Source organism: Rhinopithecus roxellana, chromosome 18 (genome assembly GCF_007565055.1).
Source record: "Rhinopithecus roxellana isolate Shanxi Qingling chromosome 18, ASM756505v1, whole genome shotgun sequence".
Classification (NCBI taxonomy): domain Eukaryota; kingdom Metazoa; phylum Chordata; class Mammalia; order Primates; family Cercopithecidae; genus Rhinopithecus; species Rhinopithecus roxellana.
The window spans coordinates 68,766,603-68,787,932 of NC_044566.1; the positions used below are offsets into that span (position 1 = coordinate 68,766,603).

At 43.4% G+C, this 21,330-nt stretch overlaps 1 protein-coding gene across 2 annotated transcripts in view; it reads left to right on the plus strand.

Annotated features, from left to right (window-relative positions):
* ATP8A2 (ATPase phospholipid transporting 8A2) overlaps positions 1-21,330 on the plus strand; it is a 651,836-nt gene that overhangs the window by 393,957 nt on the left and 236,549 nt on the right. For both annotated transcript variants that reach the window (XM_030922372.1, XM_030922373.1), the window contains exon 27: positions 3,655-3,765. In XM_030922372.1, coding sequence (XP_030778232.1) covers positions 3,655-3,765 — 111 coding nt within the window. The remainder of the gene's footprint in view (positions 1-3,654; positions 3,766-21,330) is intronic.

Sequence of the window (21,330 nt, forward strand, 5' to 3'; positions counted from 1 at the left end):
AGAAGGAATCCTGACTTTATAGGTGGGAAAACTGGGGTTCCTTCCTATCAGGTGACTTACTTCAGGTTCAAGCAAGCGAGCATCTTGGGGTCAGAAAACAATGGACCTGAGTATGAACTTGGGGGCCGGCCCCACACACACCTGCCTGTTTACTTTCCTGAGTCAAATGCTTTGAGGCCTGTGGGACTCCCACTTCCTGTAGTCTGTCAGCAACCATAGATGTTATACACCCCAGCATTATTAAATACTTGAGTTATAACATCATATGGCTGGAAGGGATCTTAAGAGGTTTCCTAGGAGTTCCAGGCAAATATTTGTCTGTCTTTTTCTTTAAAATGTCTAGGGAAGGGAGATCCCATGACCTGCTTTATTGAAACTGCATACGAATAGGATGTGTTATCCAGAGCAATTGCTCTCTTCAAATTAAAAGTGTCAAAGAAGGGTGGAGCAGGGAGTGAGGCTCTAAAACGCCACTGGGGGTTTTCCTGCCCCTCCAGCATCATAGTCACCTCTGCCAAAGGAGCTGGCGCAGCCCGCATGTGTCTGTGCACCCTCATTTCTCCTGTCCATGGTCCTATTGCCGATTAGGCGGGGGTGCTGTTACTTCAGGTTCCTGCTAACCTCACACCCTTTCCACCAACCAGCATGCTGCCTCTACCTTAATCACCAAGCCAGAAAAGCCACAGCTTGATGAATTTCTTTGCCACTCTTGAAATGATAAACATCTCTGGTTGTTTATCACCTTGGGCTTTATCTGTTCATTTTAATGTGGATGCATTTTTTTTTTTTTTATTACGCTTTGGAGGAAGTACCCTGTAGGGTTATTATACTCAGAAGGAAAAAAATTTTAGCTCAAAGACTTACCTTGGGAAAGTTATGAAGCAGGCAAAGCTCTGGTTCTATTTCTTCCCGGCCTGCCTCATGCTTTTATGCACATGGGTCGCCCGAGACTGAGAGCCATCCTTTCTCAGCTGCCTTGCCCTGGCCAACCTTGCTGCCGTCCCTGCATCATGGTGCCCCCCTAGCCCTCGGCTTTCCCTTCTCCTCGGGAGAACCATTCCCGCCCCCTGCCCTCCTAATGTTTTCGGAACAACCCCATGAAGACAGCATTTTGATTTAGAATACACATTTTTTTCCCCTGAAAACAAATCACTGTAGCGCTCAAGTTGAGGCGTTCAGGACGACTCAAGCAGATGGTTTCTGTGCCCATTGAAGTTTAACATCAGGGGGTCCCGGTCAAATACAAACTTCCTTTTTATTTGTTTAGCCGGTTATTTTATGATTTCCCATTCCCCTATGGAATCCTTAATGAGCCTTTATGGGGAGTTTTATTTTTCCATGTGCACCTACTTCTGCCACTTCGAAGCGATGATTTAGATTCCGAGTGCATGGTGAGCCCTGCGCCTTCCCTCACCTCCTGGAAGGACACGCTGAGCTGCGACCCTGCCTAGGATGGAGTCCTTTCTTTAGCGCTAATGGGGATTATTATGCAGTTTCCTCCTGAAAGTTTTTTGTTTAAGTATTGTGTTGTCAGTCTGGTCGTTTCTTTTCTATGGAGAGTGACATTTAATTTCTTTCTTTCTTTTCTGTTTTTTTTTTTTTTTTTTTTTTTTCTTCAGAGTTTCACTCTTGTTGCCCAGGCTGGAGTGCAGTGGCGGGATCTCAGCTCATTGCAGCGTCCGCCTCCTGGGTTCAAGTGCTTCTCTTGCCTCAGCCTCCCGAGTAGCTGGGATTACAGGCACCCAACACCACGCCTGACTACTTTTTGGATTTTTAGTAGAAACGGAGTTTCACCATGTTGGCCAGACTGGTCTTGAACTCCTGGCCTCAGGTGATCCGCCCACCTTGGCCTCCCAAAGTGCTGGGATTACAGGTGTGAGCCACTGCCCAGCCGAGAGTTACATTTAATTTCAAAAGTCATCTGAAATTAATAAGTGTATGACTGCAAAAGAATTTCTAATGTTCTGGGGCATTCTCAATACAGCCTGCTTGTCTCTCCTAGTAGTGTAATAGGGTTCTCAGACTTGTGGACTTACTGACTCTCTGACTTAGAACAGGAGGCATTAAGGTTTTCCTGCAAGGGAACCAAGAAGGAACTCAAATCCGGGGTAAGGCATATCAAATGTGTAGAAACATGATGTAAACAGGATTGCCCTTAACGGCACATTTATGCCAGAGCAGGACACCATGCACCGGACCAGAGAAACTCATTTCCCTCCCTCCAGCGCAAGGTTTACACTTTTTGGGACCTTTTTGAAACGGCACACAGAAGGCAAAGCCAGGCTAAGGGGTGGCTGAGGAGATACGATCCAAGTGGTGTCCAGAGACCTCCTCCCGCAATGAGGATTCCTGGATGTTACTGGAATATCTATGGCTCCAACTCAGACCACAGGAGCCATCACATCACTCCCAGCTTGGGACCCACCAGCCGCTCCTGACTGCATAGCACTCTGGCCAGAGGTGCTCTGTATTGGTTGGAGGCAAAAAGAGAGAAGACAAAATGGGTCAAGAAGTGGAGGCAAAGTGTGTGTGTGTGTCTTAGTATATCTGTGTGTACATGTGTATTTGTGTGAGTATCTATGTGTGTGTGTCTCTGTGTATCTCTGTCCTGTGTGCCTCTACCTCTGTGTCTAGGTATGTGTGTCTGCCTGTATGTGTCTGTTTATCTGTGCCTGTATGTGTCTCTGTGTATCTTTGTGTGTATATCCGTGTGTATCTATATGTGTGTGTAACTTTTTAACCTACGCAGTTGTTAGTGGAAGTAGTGTGTGTGCACCTGTGTGTACCTTTCCTTTAAACAAGACTCTGTTGTGTGAGTGTCCCTGTCCCTTGCTCTTTTTGTCACTGAAAAATCTGTGATTGCTTGGATGTCTGACTTGCACTGTACTTTTCCTTCAGTTTAGTAGTTCAACTTTGTTTAATAATGAATCCCTATTGAAACACTATTCACAATAGCAAAGACATGGAGCCAACCCAAATGCCCGTCAATGCCAGACTGGATAAAGAAAATAGAGTGCACACCATGGAATACTATGCAGCCATAAAAAGGAACGAGATCATGTCCTTTGCAGAGACTTGGATGGAGCTGGAAACCATTTATCCTCAGCAAACTAACATAGGAACAGAAAACCAAACACCACATGTCCTCACTTATAAGTGGGAGCAGAACGATGAGAACACAGGGACACAGGGAGGGGAACAACACGCACTGGGGCCTGTTGGGGAGGCAGGGGGAGGGAGAGCATCAGAATAAATAGCTAATGCATGTGGACCTTAAAACCTAGGTGACGGATTGATAACTGCAGCAAACCAACATGGCATATGTTTACCTATGTAATAAACCTGCACATCCTACTTAGAACTTAAAATTAAATTACAAAAAAGCATTTGTTTAAATAGAATTTCATAAGAATAACAATTAGAAGTCCAGCAGTATGTTTCGGGAAAATGATAATTATGTAGATTTCAGAGAGGATTTTAGTTGTTCTCACTGGGCCTGAAAGCTCTGTCTTCAGAGAATGGTTTTCTGAGATTCCTGCAGCATTTTGTTTCCTCTACCTACATTATCTGACTTCTGTTCGTAAGGACATTCTGTTTATGACTTTTATTCCTCAGTGATGAGCTCTTCGGAACTTTGTCATTTTCCTCTTTCAGTTTTCCTACTTAGAGAAGCTTCTGTTGGTCCATGGAGCCTGGAGCTACAACCGGGTGACCAAGTGCATCTTATACTGCTTCTATAAGAACGTGGTCCTGTATATTATTGAGGTAAGAAGGAGTACTTGTTTTTCCTTGAAGGGGAAGCTCTTTTCAGAGGATATCTTGAGGTATTTAAAGTCATTTCAAGGCAGGGTTTTGTTCTTGTAAAATTAAAAGATGCTGCTGTGACTTTCTATAGCCTGGGTCACATGTAAGCTCCCATGAAGCTGGGCTCACCATCCTGGTCTAGATCCTCATGCTGGATGACCAAAGCAGACATCTGAAGCCTTTTTTCCCTACCCAGACGTGCCTTCCTCCCTAGCTCTCCTCCTGTGTTCCTCTTTGCCGTGCCTCTTCCTCCGTGTCCTTGGCTGTGAATCTTGCTGACACTCACACCCCTTCCAGAGGAATCAGATCCTAGCAGCAGAGACCTACTACACCTCGCCAGGTGAACACTGAGGTGTTGCTCGAATGAACGGGGGAGCCTGATTTCTGCCTTATTTCTCGCAGACTCTGCAAGTTTTCTAGCATCCATTCAATGCTTCTGGGATACTTGGACACTGGCATTTATGTGGGAAGGGTGTGGGAGTGAGGGGACGGTGGGGAGTAAACCAGCGAGGTCATTGACAGTATTGCAGTGAGTTCACACTCTGTTGTCAGACAATTTTCCAAGATGCTGATTCAGTTACCAGTAAAACAAACGTGCTTGCTAGAGGAGTGGGCCCAGGAAGAAGTGGAAAAGTCACTTTATGTTTGCTATTAGTGGGATTACAGCCCTGCTGTAAAGGGGTGGCTTTTGAGGCCATCATGACTAATCGATTTCCAAATATGTTTGTCTATGGAGGAAGGCAATGTTAATTGTTTATGGTGTTTTAATGCTTCATTCTACTATGGGTTATTTTATGTCTGATTTCTTGACTCTTAGTAAAAATAATAACCAAGGAAGAAATCAACTTTTTCTGATGTAAGCTCTGACAATACTCAGTTCAAATAACTAGTAATAACAAGTGCCTTGCTAAGGTAACTGTAACTAACAACTTCTTTACCGGGTTTTCTAATCTTTCCTACTCAGTCATTCAGGTCAAACATGTAAGTTCTTGTCACACATCTGGTAACTAAACTACTAAGGAGCGATTTCCCCAAATTGTGCAGGTTGTTCACAGCCCAAGACAACTCGGCGAAAAGAGTAAATGAAGCAGCAGCATAACCTGTGCTGCTTCATTCTTCAGTTGCCCGGAGTCCAGCTGGAAACAGCAATGCATTTTTCTAAGTTGCACAAGGGCCAAACGTATTCGCCACGATGTGTGCATTTGCAGAGAGGATGCCTCTCCTAGTTCACACAAAAGCCCCTTGTGGGCTGAGGAGCAGACCTGATTCTTTTTTTTTTTTTTTTTTTTTTTGAGGCGGAGTCTTGCTCTGTCACCCAGGCTGGAGTGCAGTGGCGCGATCTCGGCTCACTCCAAGCTCTGCCTCCCGGGTTCACGCCATTCTCCTGTCTCAGCCTCCCGAGTAGCTGGGACTACAGGCACCCACCACCACGCCCGGCTAGTTTTTTGTATTTTTAGTAGAGGTGAGGTTTCACTGTGTTACCCAGGATGGTCTTAATCTCCTGACCTCGTGATCCACCCACCTCGGCCTCCTTAAGTGCTGGGTTTTGCAGGCCTGAGCCACCGCGCCCGGCCGAGCAGCCTTGATTCTTAAAGAATGTTCCAAGCAATCAAAAGGGATCTGGTTAAAGTCCTGAAACTGACCCGTTCTTTCTAATTTGAATCTTTTGTGGGAGGTGTCCTGTCTGCTTAAGCATTATTTCCCTAGGGAGAAAATATACAGTAGAGACTTGAGAGATTTGCTGATATAATTGACATTTTATTCGGTGTAATGAGGTTAAAATCAATAATTTAAAAAATTATTCATAATTTGCCTGCTGGTCTTGTGCTGTAGTATTCAACGCAGTTCACTCTGGGTAAGAACTTGTAGATGTTGGTGTGAGAGCTTTAGTGGTTTCTCTTTATTTTTACAATTCCCTTTTGGTACTTAAAATTCCCCTTTGGTACTTTGTCCCCCTCCTGCTTCCACATTTTTTTGTGTCTGTGGTAGGAGTCACTCCTCAAAGTCACTTAGGGTCATGGACGATAGTGCAAAGAGGTATCGTAGGGTCATGGACCATCGCGTAAAGGGGTATTGGAATCCCCGTTTCTTCGTGCTATCCCAGGCTTCCCAGCATTTTGTGCTCCTGTAATTGCTGGCTTTCACGGTTTCTTAATAATCTGGTCTTCTTCACAATCAGCACATTACAGATAGTCTAGACTTCTTATCAAGACGTTCTGCATGGAGCTCCCAACCCTTTCGCTTTTCAGATCATCCCCTAGGCCCCCTTCTTAGTCATTTACACCTACTATCTTGCTGGTGGTTTTTTTTTTTTTTTTTTTTTTCCTCTCCTTTGTTTGACTTCAAGTGGGCTGAGTCTGAGAAAAGTGCGATTTTAGTCTGCCTGAAAAATCCTATTTGGAAGGAGGCCCTGAAAGTGCCACATGCGTGCCTCAAATTAATATTTCAATTGTAGCTGAGCAGCAGTTGTTAAATGGTCTTTTGTAAACAGCCTTTTAAACATTCTTTATCAAGTTAAAGAAAATGTAAAAGTCTCCACCCCTCCATGCCCAATTTTCTATTTAGTATTTCTCAGGGATATTAATTTGAAAACCAAGAAAGAAAAGTCCTTGACCGAGCCCATGTGGTTGGAGCACGGACTCAGGCAAAGCCTACCTACCACTGCCAAATTACTTCCTTGGCATCAACATACACTTCAACTATAGTTTTAAAAATAGGAAAGTACTACTTACTTGCATGCCATTTTAGTATGTTGTGAACTGTAAGATCAAAGATTATTTTAAGTTGATTTGCTTATTTGCAAAGAATACTTTTTTGTTCTAACGGTAACCCTTATAATTAATTACTTAAGTGAGAATAAATTAAACACATTACTTATTTATCTTAAATGGTTTTCTTGTAACTCAAGGAGCGATTCTTTACAATAGCCAATATATTGTCATCTCAAATGCCCTCTAAGATACATAACTACTAATCACTTAAAAATGTAGTCTAAAGGCAATTTGACAAATTAAAAAAAGAAACCTACACATGTGTGCATGCACACACACACTTTATGGCCTTAGCCATTATTATGAGGATCATTATATATAGGACTTGAATTGCCAGTAAAGATTGTAGGGAAGAACTGTAAGCCTGTGATGTAATGCAGTCTACTCACTTGGCATACTAACCCATAAAAGTGGATTTTTCTGTATAAGGAACACATGGATATATTCACGTTGCTATATAGAACACAAACTGAAAGTTCTCCCCACTCTCACCCCCAGACCTCCTTCCATATTATCTGTCCTGACCTTTTTCTCTGTAGGTATGGAGATACTTATGTACACAAACAAATCAAGAATTTTAGATAAATGTCCTCATGCTGTGCAGAGCCTTCTGCAACTCATTTCACCTGACAGTGTATTCTGGAGACCATTCCCAGTTACTATGTATAGACCCAGGGCATACCATTTCACAGAGAGATTTCCTGCAATCTATTCAGCCATTCCTTGCACTGATTAACATTCCACTTCTCTCCAGCTTCAAACCCCAAAAGCCTTGTGGAATAACAGCTTTCTCACTAGCCCATAAATATTCCACCCAAATGAAATTGATCAAAGTAGACCATTTTTACCACAGTGCCTTGACATAACACATGCTTATGTGTTTTTATTTATACAACAAGTTGTTTGTTGCTGACAAATCTTATTAAATGCTACTTGAGTGTGCCACATAAAATTCAAGCCAAAATCACTATTGGTTCGAGTGATTTAAAAAATAGGAGCAAAATTATGCCATACATGGTTTCATGTTAGCCCTATTCATAGGTAAAACTGAAAATACTACAATCTGTGCCTCCATCCCCCTGCAACTGCCTTGATTTAGTACTGTTTTCCTGGTGGATTACAAAAACCGCTAGTTTCACTTCCTTGACCATCTCTGCTGTAGCTAGGATATGATTTCTGAAACATACATCTGATCAATTCCAGTGTCTGGCACAACCTCTGGAACGGGGTGCTCGAAAATGCTGGCAATGAAAGAGTGATGAATGCTGCTGCGCCCTGCAGCCCCTTCCCAGGCTCCCTGTGCCTTCTGATGAAATGCCCATCTCAGTCCCATCACCTTCCCCTCTGTGGTCTGGGTTCCAACTGTCACCAGCCTTCTCTGCCACTGTATCCTCCTTACTTTGTTTGTAATCAGTGTTACTGAAGTATGATTGATGTACAGCAAGATACACACTTTTTAATTGTTCCTTTCTGTGAATTAAAACTGGGTTTTTATCATTAGAAACACACTGGGGATGTTGTCTGTCTCCCATAGACGGTGACAAGAATGTCTCAGAGAGCTCTGGAGACAGATGGCAGTGATGGTTGCACCAGGCTGGGCGCTAGAACTGCAGTGCAAGTGTCAACATGGGACCATACACTTAAAAATGGCCAAGGTGGCAGACTTTGTTATCTCTACTTTACAACCATTTTAAGATGCTAAAAAAAAAAAAAAGAAAAATGTCACAGACACTTGGCTGCTTTCATCGCCTTGAGAGACACAAAAATGTATAAGGACAGACTGTATGCTTTGGCGAGCTTATTGAAGGTTTGGAAAACAAATTTTACACATAGTTTTGTTTTGCATTAAGCTAATTAAATGCTACGTTTCATGGTCGTGGCCAGATGGACCATATTTCTCAGAAGGTAAAATCCTGTCGTTGTCTAGAATGCTCAGAGCTTCAGAGCCTTGCAGGGCAGCCAGCTGGGAGTGGGGTTGGGGTGGGCGGGGCAGGAGGGCGGGGTGTGTTCCCTGTGTGTCTGCATTGCGGGTGGGAATGGGATGAAATTAGCAAAAGCAAGGAGATAGAGCTGGGTAAGGATATGTGCGTGACCAGGGAAGGGCATCTGAATGGCTCATTCGGAGTTGTATTGCCATTAGAAGCTGGGATTCCTTTTTTTCCTTCTCTTTTTGCAGTAGTCAAATTACATAGTAAATGTGATTTAGGAAAAGTTGTCTATCAACATGTAGGGCAGATGGCAAGCAGAGAACTTACATGTAATTTTGTAGTTTTAAGCCTGGAGCATAAATCATGCCATTATGTAACTATCTCTCCATGTAATTTATAAGCAGAAAGCAAAGACGGATTTTTAAAACTCTTTGATTTTGACAATGGGAGGAATTTGCCTTAAATGTAAAGATTAGGGGTAAAGAGGTTAGGAAAGGTTCCTATAAATTTTTGAAGTCCTGATTGACCTCTGTGTGGTGTCTCTTAAGGAGAGGGGTTGCGTAAATTCTTTAATGCTCCTACACTAACAAACTATGAGTTAGTTGTTTGGAGTTTTCTTAATAGAGTACAGTTTCAAAGCACAGCAGCATCAGCATTTTAAGCATGTATTAGGTGGCATATGCATTTGTTTGTGGACTTTCTGAATGCCTGGGAAAAGGTTATTTGGAATACATAAAATTTTTAGTGACCATAAAATTCAAATAGAAAAATGATAGGGACGTTACTTGAACTTAACCTATATTTCAAAAAAAATTATCATAGGTATCTCTTGTAAACTTTGGTATAACATAAGGAAAATATGCCAAATTATTTTTGAAATAGAGATGAGTCTGAAATCATAATGGTGATTAGTTGGTGGTTCCTAATACAAAGAATAACCATAACATATGTATATTGATGTGAAAAAGTGGATATTATGTACAGCTTGGAGTCTACTTATTTTTGGCAACACATATAAGAAATTTTAGTGTTTTCTTGGGGGTGATTAAACTGATACGGGATAAAGGCCAGGAAATGAGATGCATATTTAGCATGAAGGTCTGGAAATACTATCACTGAAATAGACATAGAGATTCTAAGACCACAGCAATTTGGGGACCAAATGAAACTGAACCGCAGAATTTGGTTGATAGCCATTTAAACATTTGTCAATATCTGACAAGCCTAAACAAGCAAACAAACTTTTATTATACTGCAGCAGAGGTTCGCAACCTTTCTGGCACCAGACACTGGTTTCAGGGAAGACAGTTTTTCCACAGACGGGATGTCTTTGGGACGATTCAAGCACAATACATTTATCATTAGATCCTCATAAGGAACGTGCAGACTAGGTCCCTTGCGTGCGCAGTTTACAATAGGGCTCGTGCTCCTATGAGAATCTCATGCTGCCACTGATCTGACAGGAGGTGGAGCTTAGGCAGTAATGCCCGCTAGCCCTCCGCTCACCTCCTGCTGTACGGCCGGGTTCCCAGCAGCCACTGACCAGCACCAGTCCAGTCTGTGGCCCAGGGGTTGGGGACCCCTGCACTACAGGATATGAGAACAACCTTTACTGGCATTTTGTTTTCTGTGTCTTCGAATTTAAAAAGTGAAATGAATTATGGTTCATGTATAAATTGCCATTCTAATCCAAAACGTTTTCAGTAGATGAATACTTTGATTTTTTAAAAACTGTTTTGCAAACATATATTTCCTTTTGCTGTTTTACAGCTTTTTTCTGTTGGACCTGTGAGAGATTTTGTTTTATCATCAACTTTTTATTATTGTTTGAAAATAATCATTATTTTGCAAACTTTTTTTGTTTTTTGAGATAGAGTCTCTGTCGCCCAGGCTGGAGTGCAGGAGCGTAGCGCTGGTTCACTGCAACCTCCGCCTTCCGGGTTCAAGCGATTCTCCTACCTCAGCCTCTTGAGTAACTGGGATTACAGGAGTGCACCACCACACTCAGCTAATATTTTTGTGTTTTTGGTAGAGACAAGGTTTCACTATGTTGGCCAGGCTGATCTCAAACTCCTGGCCTCAAATGATCCACCTGCCTCGGATTCCTGAAGAGCTGGGATTACAGGCATGATCCCTTTGCCCGACCTTCCAACATTGTTAGAAAAAAATCATATCTAGGTTGCCCCCTCTTTCCATTATTATGTGATTAGCTTCTTGTTTGGGGAGCCTTAGTTAAATATGTTAATGCAGGGAGATGCTGTGCACTTGGTCAACCCTATTGCAAATTGGTATCTATGTCCTGTTGGTAACCCATGCTTCATTATAAATGATGAAAGAAGTCACTGGCTTTGGGCTGGATTTCATTTTAAATGTTAGAATCATCAGAGAGTAGATGTTTTAAACCACGATCAAAATTTCGTCCAGTAACTTTTCCCCTCTTGGATATAATGCATGACTTACCTGTACCTGAAAACAATGTGTTTCATTTGGGGGACACAAGAAATTTCATTACATGGTAAAAGATAAAATCCTAATAGTTGAGTTTTCCTCGTCTGTCCTGTGCATCTGCCTTGGCAGAGGTAGCTTTATGTTTCCTGTTACAGCTTTTTTTTTTTTTTTTTTTTTTTTGAGACGGAGTCTTGCTCTGTCACCCAGGCTGGAGTGCAGTGGCGCGATCTCGGCTCACTGCAAGCTCCGCCTCCTGGGTTTACACCATTCTCCTGTCTCAGCCTCCCGAGTAGCTGGGACTACAGGCGCCTGCCACCTCGCCCGGCTAATTTTTTGTATTTTTAGTAGAGACGGGGTTTCACCGTGTTAGCCAGGATCCTGTTACAGCTTTTATTTGAGAGAATAGATTGGCAGCTATGAGTGCGGTGTTAAAATGTTATAAGTAAAAGGCAAATTGAAAAAATACCATTGACATATGGACCTTTCTGTAAAGGCTGTGGCTTCATCAAGTGTGGAGCCATCCGTTTTCTATGAAAAGTTTTAATAAGTATTGAGCACCTACTCTAAGGCAGGCAGAATGCTGAGACTGGGGTACTGGGACATGCCCCACAGAGTTCCCCATCTAATATGGGTTGGGGAAGAGGTGAGGACAGTCATCCCTTGGTATCCACAGGGTACTGGTTCCAGGACACACCCTCCCCACCTTCAGATGCCAAAATTTGTGGATGCTCAAGTCCTTTATATTAAATAGCATAGTATTTGCATATAATCCATGCACATCCTCTTGTGTACTTTACATCATCTATAAATTACTTAAATATCTAATGCATTGTAAATGCTATGTAAATAGTTGTTACACTGTATCAGTTTTCTTTTGTTTTGTTTTGTTTTTTTGAGACAGAGTTTCTCTCTTGTCGCCCAGGCTGGAGTGCAATGGCATGATCTCGACTCGCTGCAACTTCTGCCTCCCGGGTTCAAGTAATTCTCTTGCCCCAGCCTCCCGAGTAGCTGGGATTACAGGCACGTGCCACCACACCTGGCTAATTTTTTGTATTTTTAGGAGAGACGGGTTTCACCATGTTGGCCAGGCTGGTCTCAAACTCCTGACCTCAGGTGATCCACCTGCCTTGGCCTCCCAAAGGGCTGGAATTACAGGTGTGAGCCATCTTGCCTGGCCCAGTTTTTAAATATGTAGTATTTTGTTGTTGTTGTTGTTGTATTGATATTTTTACTGTTTTTCTTTCCTGAATATTTTTTTTTCCTGTGGTTGGTTGAATCTGTGGAGACAGAGAGCCCGGCTGTACAGCATCAGTGCTCTGATGGCTGTGTGCACAGAGACCTCTGCATGCACAGGCCTGGTGCCAACCCCATCCCAAGAGCCTCTGGGCTTACAGTTTGTGATTACCTGGGTGGTCCCTATCTTGTGCTGATTATTGTTGAGTCATAACTGCAATCGGAATATGTTGGTGGGAAAACTACTTAGAGAAATTTCCCATTGGACAATTGAAAAATGGGAATTCACTAGAAATGTAAACATTCTGAATTCTGCTTTCCTTGCCTCATGCATCCTCATGCTCCAAGTTAAGCACTCTTGGGTCATGGGGACAAGAGGAACAAGACAGTCCCTCCTCTTGGAATCAAATAGAGAATGTGGATAAGAATTCCCACAATTACAATATGGCATGGTGGGGCTGGCTTCGAGGAAGACAGCTTGCAATGAGAACTGTTAGAAGTGGTGCTTTACAGGCTTGGTGGGGTAGGGCCTCAGGATCCCAGGATGAAATGAGTTAAGACCTGAAGGATGAGTAGCAGCTAATCAGGTGAAGGGGCAGGAGGAGAGGGTCAGGGAATGTGCCAAAGAGAGCCCAGCACCTGCCTTTCTCGTCCATGTTTTCTGTCTGTTCCAGCTCTGTGATAAATGTCAGCAATTAGCCCAGCCCTTAGTACCCAACAGAGAAGAAATGCATTATGCTCCATGTTTTTATATTTCAGTCAGAAGATGGCTGGAGAACTAGTTAAACATGCACCTAGGAATGTTCTCTGAAAGGCCAGCTGGTTGCTGCTGGTTGATAAAGCTGGGAGTTTATTAGCAAAAGGTGGAGAGGGGGTGAGAGGACAGGGAGGAGGTAGGTATTAAGCCAGAGAAATACTAGCAGTCTGGAGGGATTCCCTACAATATACACAATCACTTTGAACTTTATAAAAATAGACTCTTATACTGCCCTTTCCATGTGACAATCTATGCTTTTTCTAATGATGTTTTTGCAGCCGCCTTACTAAAAGGATCGTTATGAAGATCCAGCACTAAAAAAATGTTTTTAGGCATTGATGGTTTAAAAATGGAGTCTTTGGAACTCTATAAAATGTTTAAATCTCCTTGGAATAAAAAAAATGCAAGTCCAGAAACAGCCCATGCAAAGAACTTCCAGGGCTTACGTGAGCTTCGAGAGGTCAGCCCTATGCTGGAGCTGTGCTTCATAGCCTGGTTGCCTCTCTCCCACCCTACCTGTTACTGTGGCAGAAGTGATGGGAATCCAGCCCACTTCACCTCACAAATTCCAACTTGCTTCCCTTCCTTAAAGGCCTCTTGCATTCAGAGACAGCACCCACATAGTTTAGTACTGATTGCTTCCAAGGGGTGAATGTTACTTTTATTTTTCCAAATTGGTTGTGACTTCCCTAAGGGCAAATAGTCCTGCCTACATTTCAGTAGAGGCACACATGTAAGAATCTATTGGACATTTTGGTTTTGGGATTTTGTTTGGTTTTTTAAAATATAAGAGAAGATTACGTAAGTAGCATATTCTTATCTAACTTAAATCTTTCCTGGTATAATTTTCATGCAGAGAACTAAACCCTTCAAGTACTAGAAGATACATTTCTTTTTCTTTTTCTTTTTTTCTTTTTTTTTTTTTTTTTGAGAAAGAGTCTCACTGTGTCACCCAGGCTGGAGTGCAATGGCATGATCTCAGCTCACTGAAACCTCTGCCTCCCAGGTTCAAGCGATTCTTCTGCCTCAGCCCCCTGAGTGGCTGGGATTACAGGTGCACACCAGCACACCCAGCTAATTTTTGTTTTTTAGTAGAGACGGGGTTTCACCATGTTGGTCAGGCTGGTCTCAAACTCCTAACCTCATGATCTGCCCTCCTCGGCCTCCCAAAATGCTGGGATTTACAGGCGTGAGCCACACCTGGCCTACGTTTCTATTATATTGTGTTTAACCCTATCTTTTGAGAAAATAAAGAATAATTTTGGCTGGGTGCAGTGGCTCATGCCTGTAATACCAGCACTTTGGGAGACTGAGGTGGGCAGATCTTGAGGTCAGGAGTTCAAGACCAGCCTGGCCAACATGGAGAAACCCTGTCTATACTAAAAATACAAAAAATTAACCGGACATGGGGGCACACACCTATAATCTCCAGCTACTTGGGAGGCTGAGGCAGGAGAATCGCTTGAACCCATGAGGCAGAGGCTGCAGTGAACTGAGAGTGAGACTCCGTCTCAAAAATAATAATAATAATAACAACAACAATAATTGAATGATTTAAACACATTTCTCTCTTAATAGAACTTCTATTTTGGCTGAAACTCTCAGAGATTTTCATTCTTATGTAGTTGACTTTACCAGTTAGGTTTTTCCCTGCTAGGTTTTCTTGCCATTTTGGTTTGTGTTGGTCTCATTTTTTTCTTTCTGTTCTTTCTTTTGCCAGTAGAGACCTAGTTGTCTAAAACTTTTGAAATCAGATTTCATTTAAGTGTACGACTTCTGTGACAATGTCTGAGCACAGAGCCACTGATTTTTCTCTCTGTATACCCAAATAGCACCATTCTAACTGGATTTCAGTAATAACTGATTTAGGGTGGTAGAAAGCCCAAGATCAAGAATGGAGACTTCGTGTATAGGCTGTAGAAAAAGAGTGGTACCTTTTCCCACACTGACTAAAAAGTTCAGAGAAACAAAGGGATTTTCACAGCAGTGCTTGCTATTCCAACATCTGCCCTATTCAGTTTTGAGTTAATATTTGAAACTGTCCTCGTTGCCTGCATAAGTGACCAAGTGACCATCAATACAGAGACTTTGTCACATACCTGTTTTAATGGCTCTGGAGAATGCCTGATTTTCTGAGTTATTCCCTAGAGGTTTTCAGAGTCAATTCCAAGAGTACTACACAGACTTTATATTAAGTCGGGTCATCCCGAATATTTTATGAAAACCTACCCAGCCATTTCTACATGACACGGTAGCAAGCATAGAGATGAAAATTGTAGTTACTAGATTAGGCAAAATTCTTCTACGCGCTATGTGTAATGCCATGGGTTGTCTGTATTTTATATTTATATTGTGCGAGTGTGTGTATGTGTATTATACACACATGTATGTAGAAGTACATATGTATGCACATACATGTATATAATTATACACAAATATACACATACAAATACTATATGTACTATCAGGCTTTCTCAGAGACTTAGTGTTCTTTTTATCTTTACTGGAAAAAATGTTGTTGGTAATAGCAAAGACCTTTGGTGTTAGCCATTAATGAGGCAATGCTGTGAAAAATCCTTTGCTATCTAATATGTCATGGTGAAGGCCACTGGTATGAGCTTACGTTGGAATGCAGGATTTTTCTGATGTCATGAGTGAACTCAAGTGACTACATTTTGAATCTTTTTACTTTTAAAAACAATTCCACACCCCAGTTCTTTAGCTAAGATTGTCGTCTGAAGATGTGTGCCCTGTTCATCCTGTTGCACGTGGCCAGAAGGCTCTGAAGAATGGTTTAAGCCATTATGAGGAGCACAGACATGGGGGAGAAGGAGGTAATCATCATCGATACATCATCCCTACCTCTTTCAAACTTTTGTATCTATTTTGTACTTGGTTTGTTTGTGTTTGAGGTGGGGAGAAGACAGAGGGAGGACAGAGGCTTTCAAGGAGTTTGTGAGTTTAGCGCTGGCCTGATAGCATGTTTCCATCTTGAAGAAAGGAGAGGTGGGAATTGAGAATGGTGCAGCTGCCTTGGTAAAGCCTTATGGTGGCTTTATTTCTACTTGCCAAATACTGGAAACAACCTGTATGTTCCTTGACTGAGAAGTGGATAACTGTGCAGTACATCCCTGCAGTGGAATATTACTCAGCAACAAAAAGGCGCAATGCACAGAGTACAGGGCTTTGCTGAGCAAATGCATTGTGCTAAATGAAAGAACCCAGACTCAAAAAAATGACACCCTTTCGTATGATTTTGTATAAATGCGTGATTCCACTTATTTGACATTCTGAAAAAGACAAAAACTGGGGGGACCGAAATCAGATCCGTGGTTTCCAGGGTGTTTGGGTGGAGGAAAAGGGTGACTACAAAAGAGCACACAGGGTTTGGGGGAGTGACAGAAATATTCGGTGTCTTGATTGTGGTGGTTACACAAGGGTGTGCAGCTATCAAAACTCACAACTGTACATTAAAAAGGATGAATTTTACTGTATGCAAATTATATCTAAAAAGAAATAAGCAGGTACACATATATATATACACACACACACATATACATATATATATTTCAGTAATTGCTTCTTGGTAATTGAATCATGCCAAGGATAACATCTATCAGAAAGGTCTTTTACTGATTTTGAAATTCTGCCCCAACACATGCCCCCTCCTCCGCACACGCGCTCTCTCCCACTCTCTCCCTCTCTCTCCCTCTCCCTCCCTCTCCCTCCCTCTCCCCCATCTCTCTCTCCGCCTATCTCTCTCTCCCTCTCTCCCTCTCCCCCCCTCTCTCCCTCTCCCTCTCCCACCTCTCCTCCCCTCTCCCTCCCCCTCTCCCCCCATCTCCCCCATCTCCCATCCCCCTCCCCCTCCCCCTCCCCCTCTCCCCCTCCACCCCCTCCCCCTCCCTCCCGCCCCCTCCCCTCCCTCCCCTCCCCCCCCCCCTTCCCCCTCCCCCATCCCCCTCTCCCCCCTCCCCCTCTCACCCCCTCCCCCTCCCCCTCTCCCCCGCCACCCCCCCCTCCCCCGCCCCCTTCCCCCTCTCCCCCTCCCCTCCCCCCCCTCCCCCCTCCCCCTCCACCCTCTCCCCCCCCTCCCCGCCCTCCCCCTCTCCCCTCCCTCCCCCTCCCGTCCCCCAGCCGCCCCTCTCCCACTCCCTCCCCTACCCTACGCCCCCCCTCCCCCTCTCCCCCCCCTCCCCCTCTCCCCTCTCCCCCCCTCCCCCTCTCCCCCTCCCCACCCTCCCCTCCCCCTCTCCCCTCCCTCCCCCCCCTCCCCTCTCCCCGTCCCCTCCCCCTCTCCCTCTCCTCCCTCTCCCTCTCCCTCTCCCTCCCTCTCCCTCTCTCTCCCTCTCCCTCTCCCTCTCTCTCCCTCTCCCTCTCCCTCTCCCTCTTCTCCCTCTCCCTCTCCCTCTCTCTCCCTCTCCCTCTCCCTCCCCTCCCTCTCTCTCTCCCTCTCCCTCTCCCTCCCTCTCTCTCCCTCTCCCTCTCCCTCCCTCTCTCTCCCTCTCCCTCCCTCTCTCTCCCTCTCCTCTCCCTCTCCCTCTCCCTCTCCCTCTCCCTCTCTCCCTCTCCCTCCCTCCCATAATCCCATATGCTTTTTTGTAATCATTTTTATGGGATTTATAGGATGTCCAGCTCATGCACAAGCGACAGCCTGTTTGTAATCTCGGTAGCTCAGCCTCCCGAGAGTAATCCATCCTTCCATGACTGAGTTTTGATTCAAGAAACAGGGCTTGCCATCAAGATATTGATTCTATACCTTATAAACCAGGGAGCGGTTGAAAAAAACTAAAGCTTAGTCTCCTTTAAGACAACGGAAGCCTGGAAAAGTTGCACTTTGTATATGCGTATGTGAATAGTAGCAGGGAATTTTCTTATTCCCGAGAGGTTAGATGGTTCAAATGTGCTGGGGCAGGGCTTTTCACTGGGCTGTCAGAGCTTCCTATCCCTCATTATTTTCAAGTTTTAAGAAGATATTTAAAATGCTTATGTTTCTATACATTACATTAACTTTTAAATCTTTTACATATGAATATTATAGTAAATAATAAATCATACTTCACAATTGCAAAGACCTTCTGTGCCCATGTTTAGCATATTTGGTCTATTTCTCTTCCATGGCACTCAATGACAGCTGAAGAAATTTCTTTAGGACGACAGATTGTCAGCACATTGACATAGATGGGTTTAGATGTATATTTTTAGTGGGAATGAATGAAATTTAAGTGAGCTTTTCTCGGAAATATAATAACAAGGAGAAGAGCTGCTATTTCATGTGTCAAGCTTACAGGACTTTTTTCCCCCTCTTTGGATTATAGTCAACCTAATTAGCAATTATTAATGAGTATCTTATAAAATAGAAAATTTGGAATTTGCTGAAAACGTCCTAACATCTAGTAGAATAGCACTATTGACAAGTAGTAAAGAAATTTATCTCAAATCTCCCTTGCCCAAGATAGAGAAAAATTAATTAAGAATAATCTAGGCCGGGCGCGGTGGCTCAAGCCTGTAATCCCAGCACTTTGGGAGGCCGAGACGGGCGGATCATGAGGTCAGGAGATCGAGACCATCCTGGCCAATACGGTGAAACCCCGTCTCTACTAAAAAATACAAAAAAACTAGCCGGGCGACGAGGCGGGCGCCGGTAGTCCCAGCTACTCGGGAGGCTGAGACAGGAGAATGGCGTGAACCCGGGAGGCGGAGCTTGCAGTGAGCTGAGATCCGGCCACTGCACTCCAGCCTGGGCGGCAGAGCAAGACTCCGTCTCAAAAAAAAAAAAAAAAAAAAAAAAAAAAAAAAAAAAAAAAAAAAGAATAATCTAAAATTTTTTTCTGGTCCTTTATTGTACTTCATTACTTAATTAGTCCTTAGAGGAACCATCAAAACTTGGTAGGTGGAGACAGCCTTTGCTTATATTTATCTGTGAGATGGAACTAGAATATGGAGTTCACAGGACATCTTTTCCCTAACATATCTTTCTTTTTTTTTTTTTTTGAGGTGGAGTCTTGCTCTGTCACCCAGGCTGGAGTGCAGTGGTACGATCTCAGCACACTGCAACCTCCACCTCCCGGATTCAAGCAATTCTCCTGCCTCTGCCTCCCTAGTAGCTGGGATTACAGGCGCTGCCACCATACCTAGCTAATTTTTGTATTTTTAGTAGAGACAGGATTTCGCCATGTTGGCCGGGCTGAACTCAAATTCTTGACTTCAGGTGATCCGCCCACTTTGGCTTCCCAAAGTGCTGGGATTACAGGCGTGAGCCACCACACCTGGCTCATACCTAGTTTTAAAACTATGATTACTTCATAGAATCCTGGTTTCTTCAGAAAAGTACTTTATCAGGATGAAGGGCTAATTGTGTGGTTATGACCTAGTTACTGCTGGAAGTGCTGGAAATCATTCAGTAAGAAGGCAGGTGTGTGTTGTTTACTCTCTCCAAAAATTTGGGACCCTCTCTTCACTGCGTAGGGGCCATGAGGACTGGAGTTCCAAAAGGAAGCTGGGACACACGTGAAACCCCTCCTTTTTTTTTTTATTTTTTTGAGTCGGAGTCTCATTCTGTCACCCAGGCTGGAGTGCAGTGGCGCAATCTCAGCTCACTGCAACCTCTGCCTCCCAGGTTCAAGTGATTCTCCTGCCTCAACCTCCTGAGTAGCTGGGATTACGGGTGCGCACCACCACGCCTAGCTAATTTTTGTATTTTTAGTGGAGACGGGGTTTCACCATGTTGGTCATGCTGGTCTCGAACTCCTGACCTTGAGATCCACCCGCCTCGGCCTCCCAAAGTGCTGAGATTACAGGCATGAGCCACCGCGCCAGGCCAAAACCCCTTTTAATGAAGGAATGTCCAAGCTGGTTCCCCAGAGGATGAAATTGGGCAGGGCCCTAACGAGGAAGAGCAATTTCCAGAGAGGAGAGAACAGGCCTGGCTTCCTAAGGGGCTATCTCAGATCTTCATTCAGCACTGGCCCAAAGGAAAGTATTTCTCCATAGTCATTTGAAATGGCCACCGTGCCACACACAGCCCTTACCTGGATTTCTTTTAAACCGCAAAGATTTTAAAGGAGAGATGTTTAAGGACGTGGAACCCAGGGAGGAGAAAACACCTATAAATTTTATGTAGAATATAAAACAGTTTTAATTTTTTTCTGGAAAAAATAATGAAGAGCTTCCAGGGACCTTCAACAGCTACCTGCAGACACCGTAGGTTTCTTGGTGTGATCGCCAGCAGGGCTTTTCCAGGCAGATCCACAAACGTGCAGTGAGAATGTGCATCTCGCTCTATAGATTCTGGTGCTGGGGGCCGAAGTGCCCCCTCAACACTTCAGGAGCCGTGCTACCTGCCCTGCACTATCCAGATCCTCACTCAGCTGTCAGAAGGCTTTTCCCTTCTCCTTAAGGGAAGGAGGCTTTAAGGCGTTACCCATCGCACCAGAGGAGGGAATAAAAGAAACCTACAGTGGTAACTTAAAAACAACAAATACAAAAATAAAGCTACTAAAACTTAGTTGCAGAATGAGTGACATTCACAGCTTCACTTCTGACCCTAAAACTGTGCCCCTTGACAAAGGTGTGCCCTTGGTCTTAGCCTGTGTCAGCCTTCCCTTCTCGGGTGAAGGATCATCTAGGTGGGAAGCACTTGGAAACTTTATTTGTAGTTACTGAGCCAAAGTTTGTACTTAAAACTATGATTGTCAAGCATATTTAATGACCAAGAGAAAGCTTTGGTAAGGTAAATAATGATAATTTTTCATATCATATAAACTGAGCTATGCAAAATACGCACATATAAAAAAGACTAGCAGGATGAAAAAGAATGTATCAATGTGCATATATTTGGATGGTAAATTCATAAATGCTTTTTTTCTATGTCTTTTACAGATTTTTTTCATGTTCTAAAATGCTGTGTTGGTTTTTATAATCAGAACTATATCACATTTTAATTAATACATGTTTTCAAATTGATTCTATAAAGAAGGGGTTTAGGAGAAATCCAACCACGATTTGTAGCTGGCATATTAAAAACAAAATACCCCAAAACCCATAGAAACAAAAGTGGCCCACCGCAAGAAAAATTAGGATATTATGGGAAGGAGTATCACTTACAGAATCTTAAAATATTTAAATTATTTTGCTGTCAAGAATACTCATGTTTTATATTACCAATATATACTATTCAGTACTTGTTCAAAACGCTAGTCCACCTCAGCATGGTGTCACAAAGTTCCACTTCATGAGTCTCTAGTGGACATTTGATAGTGTAGATACTTTTGCATAAGTTGGACTTTAAATGTACCAAAATATCATAATTATCATGACTCAAGGTACACAAAAATGCACTGCTGCAAAGTCTATTTTAATCTTTAATTTTACATTACCTTTTTTTTTT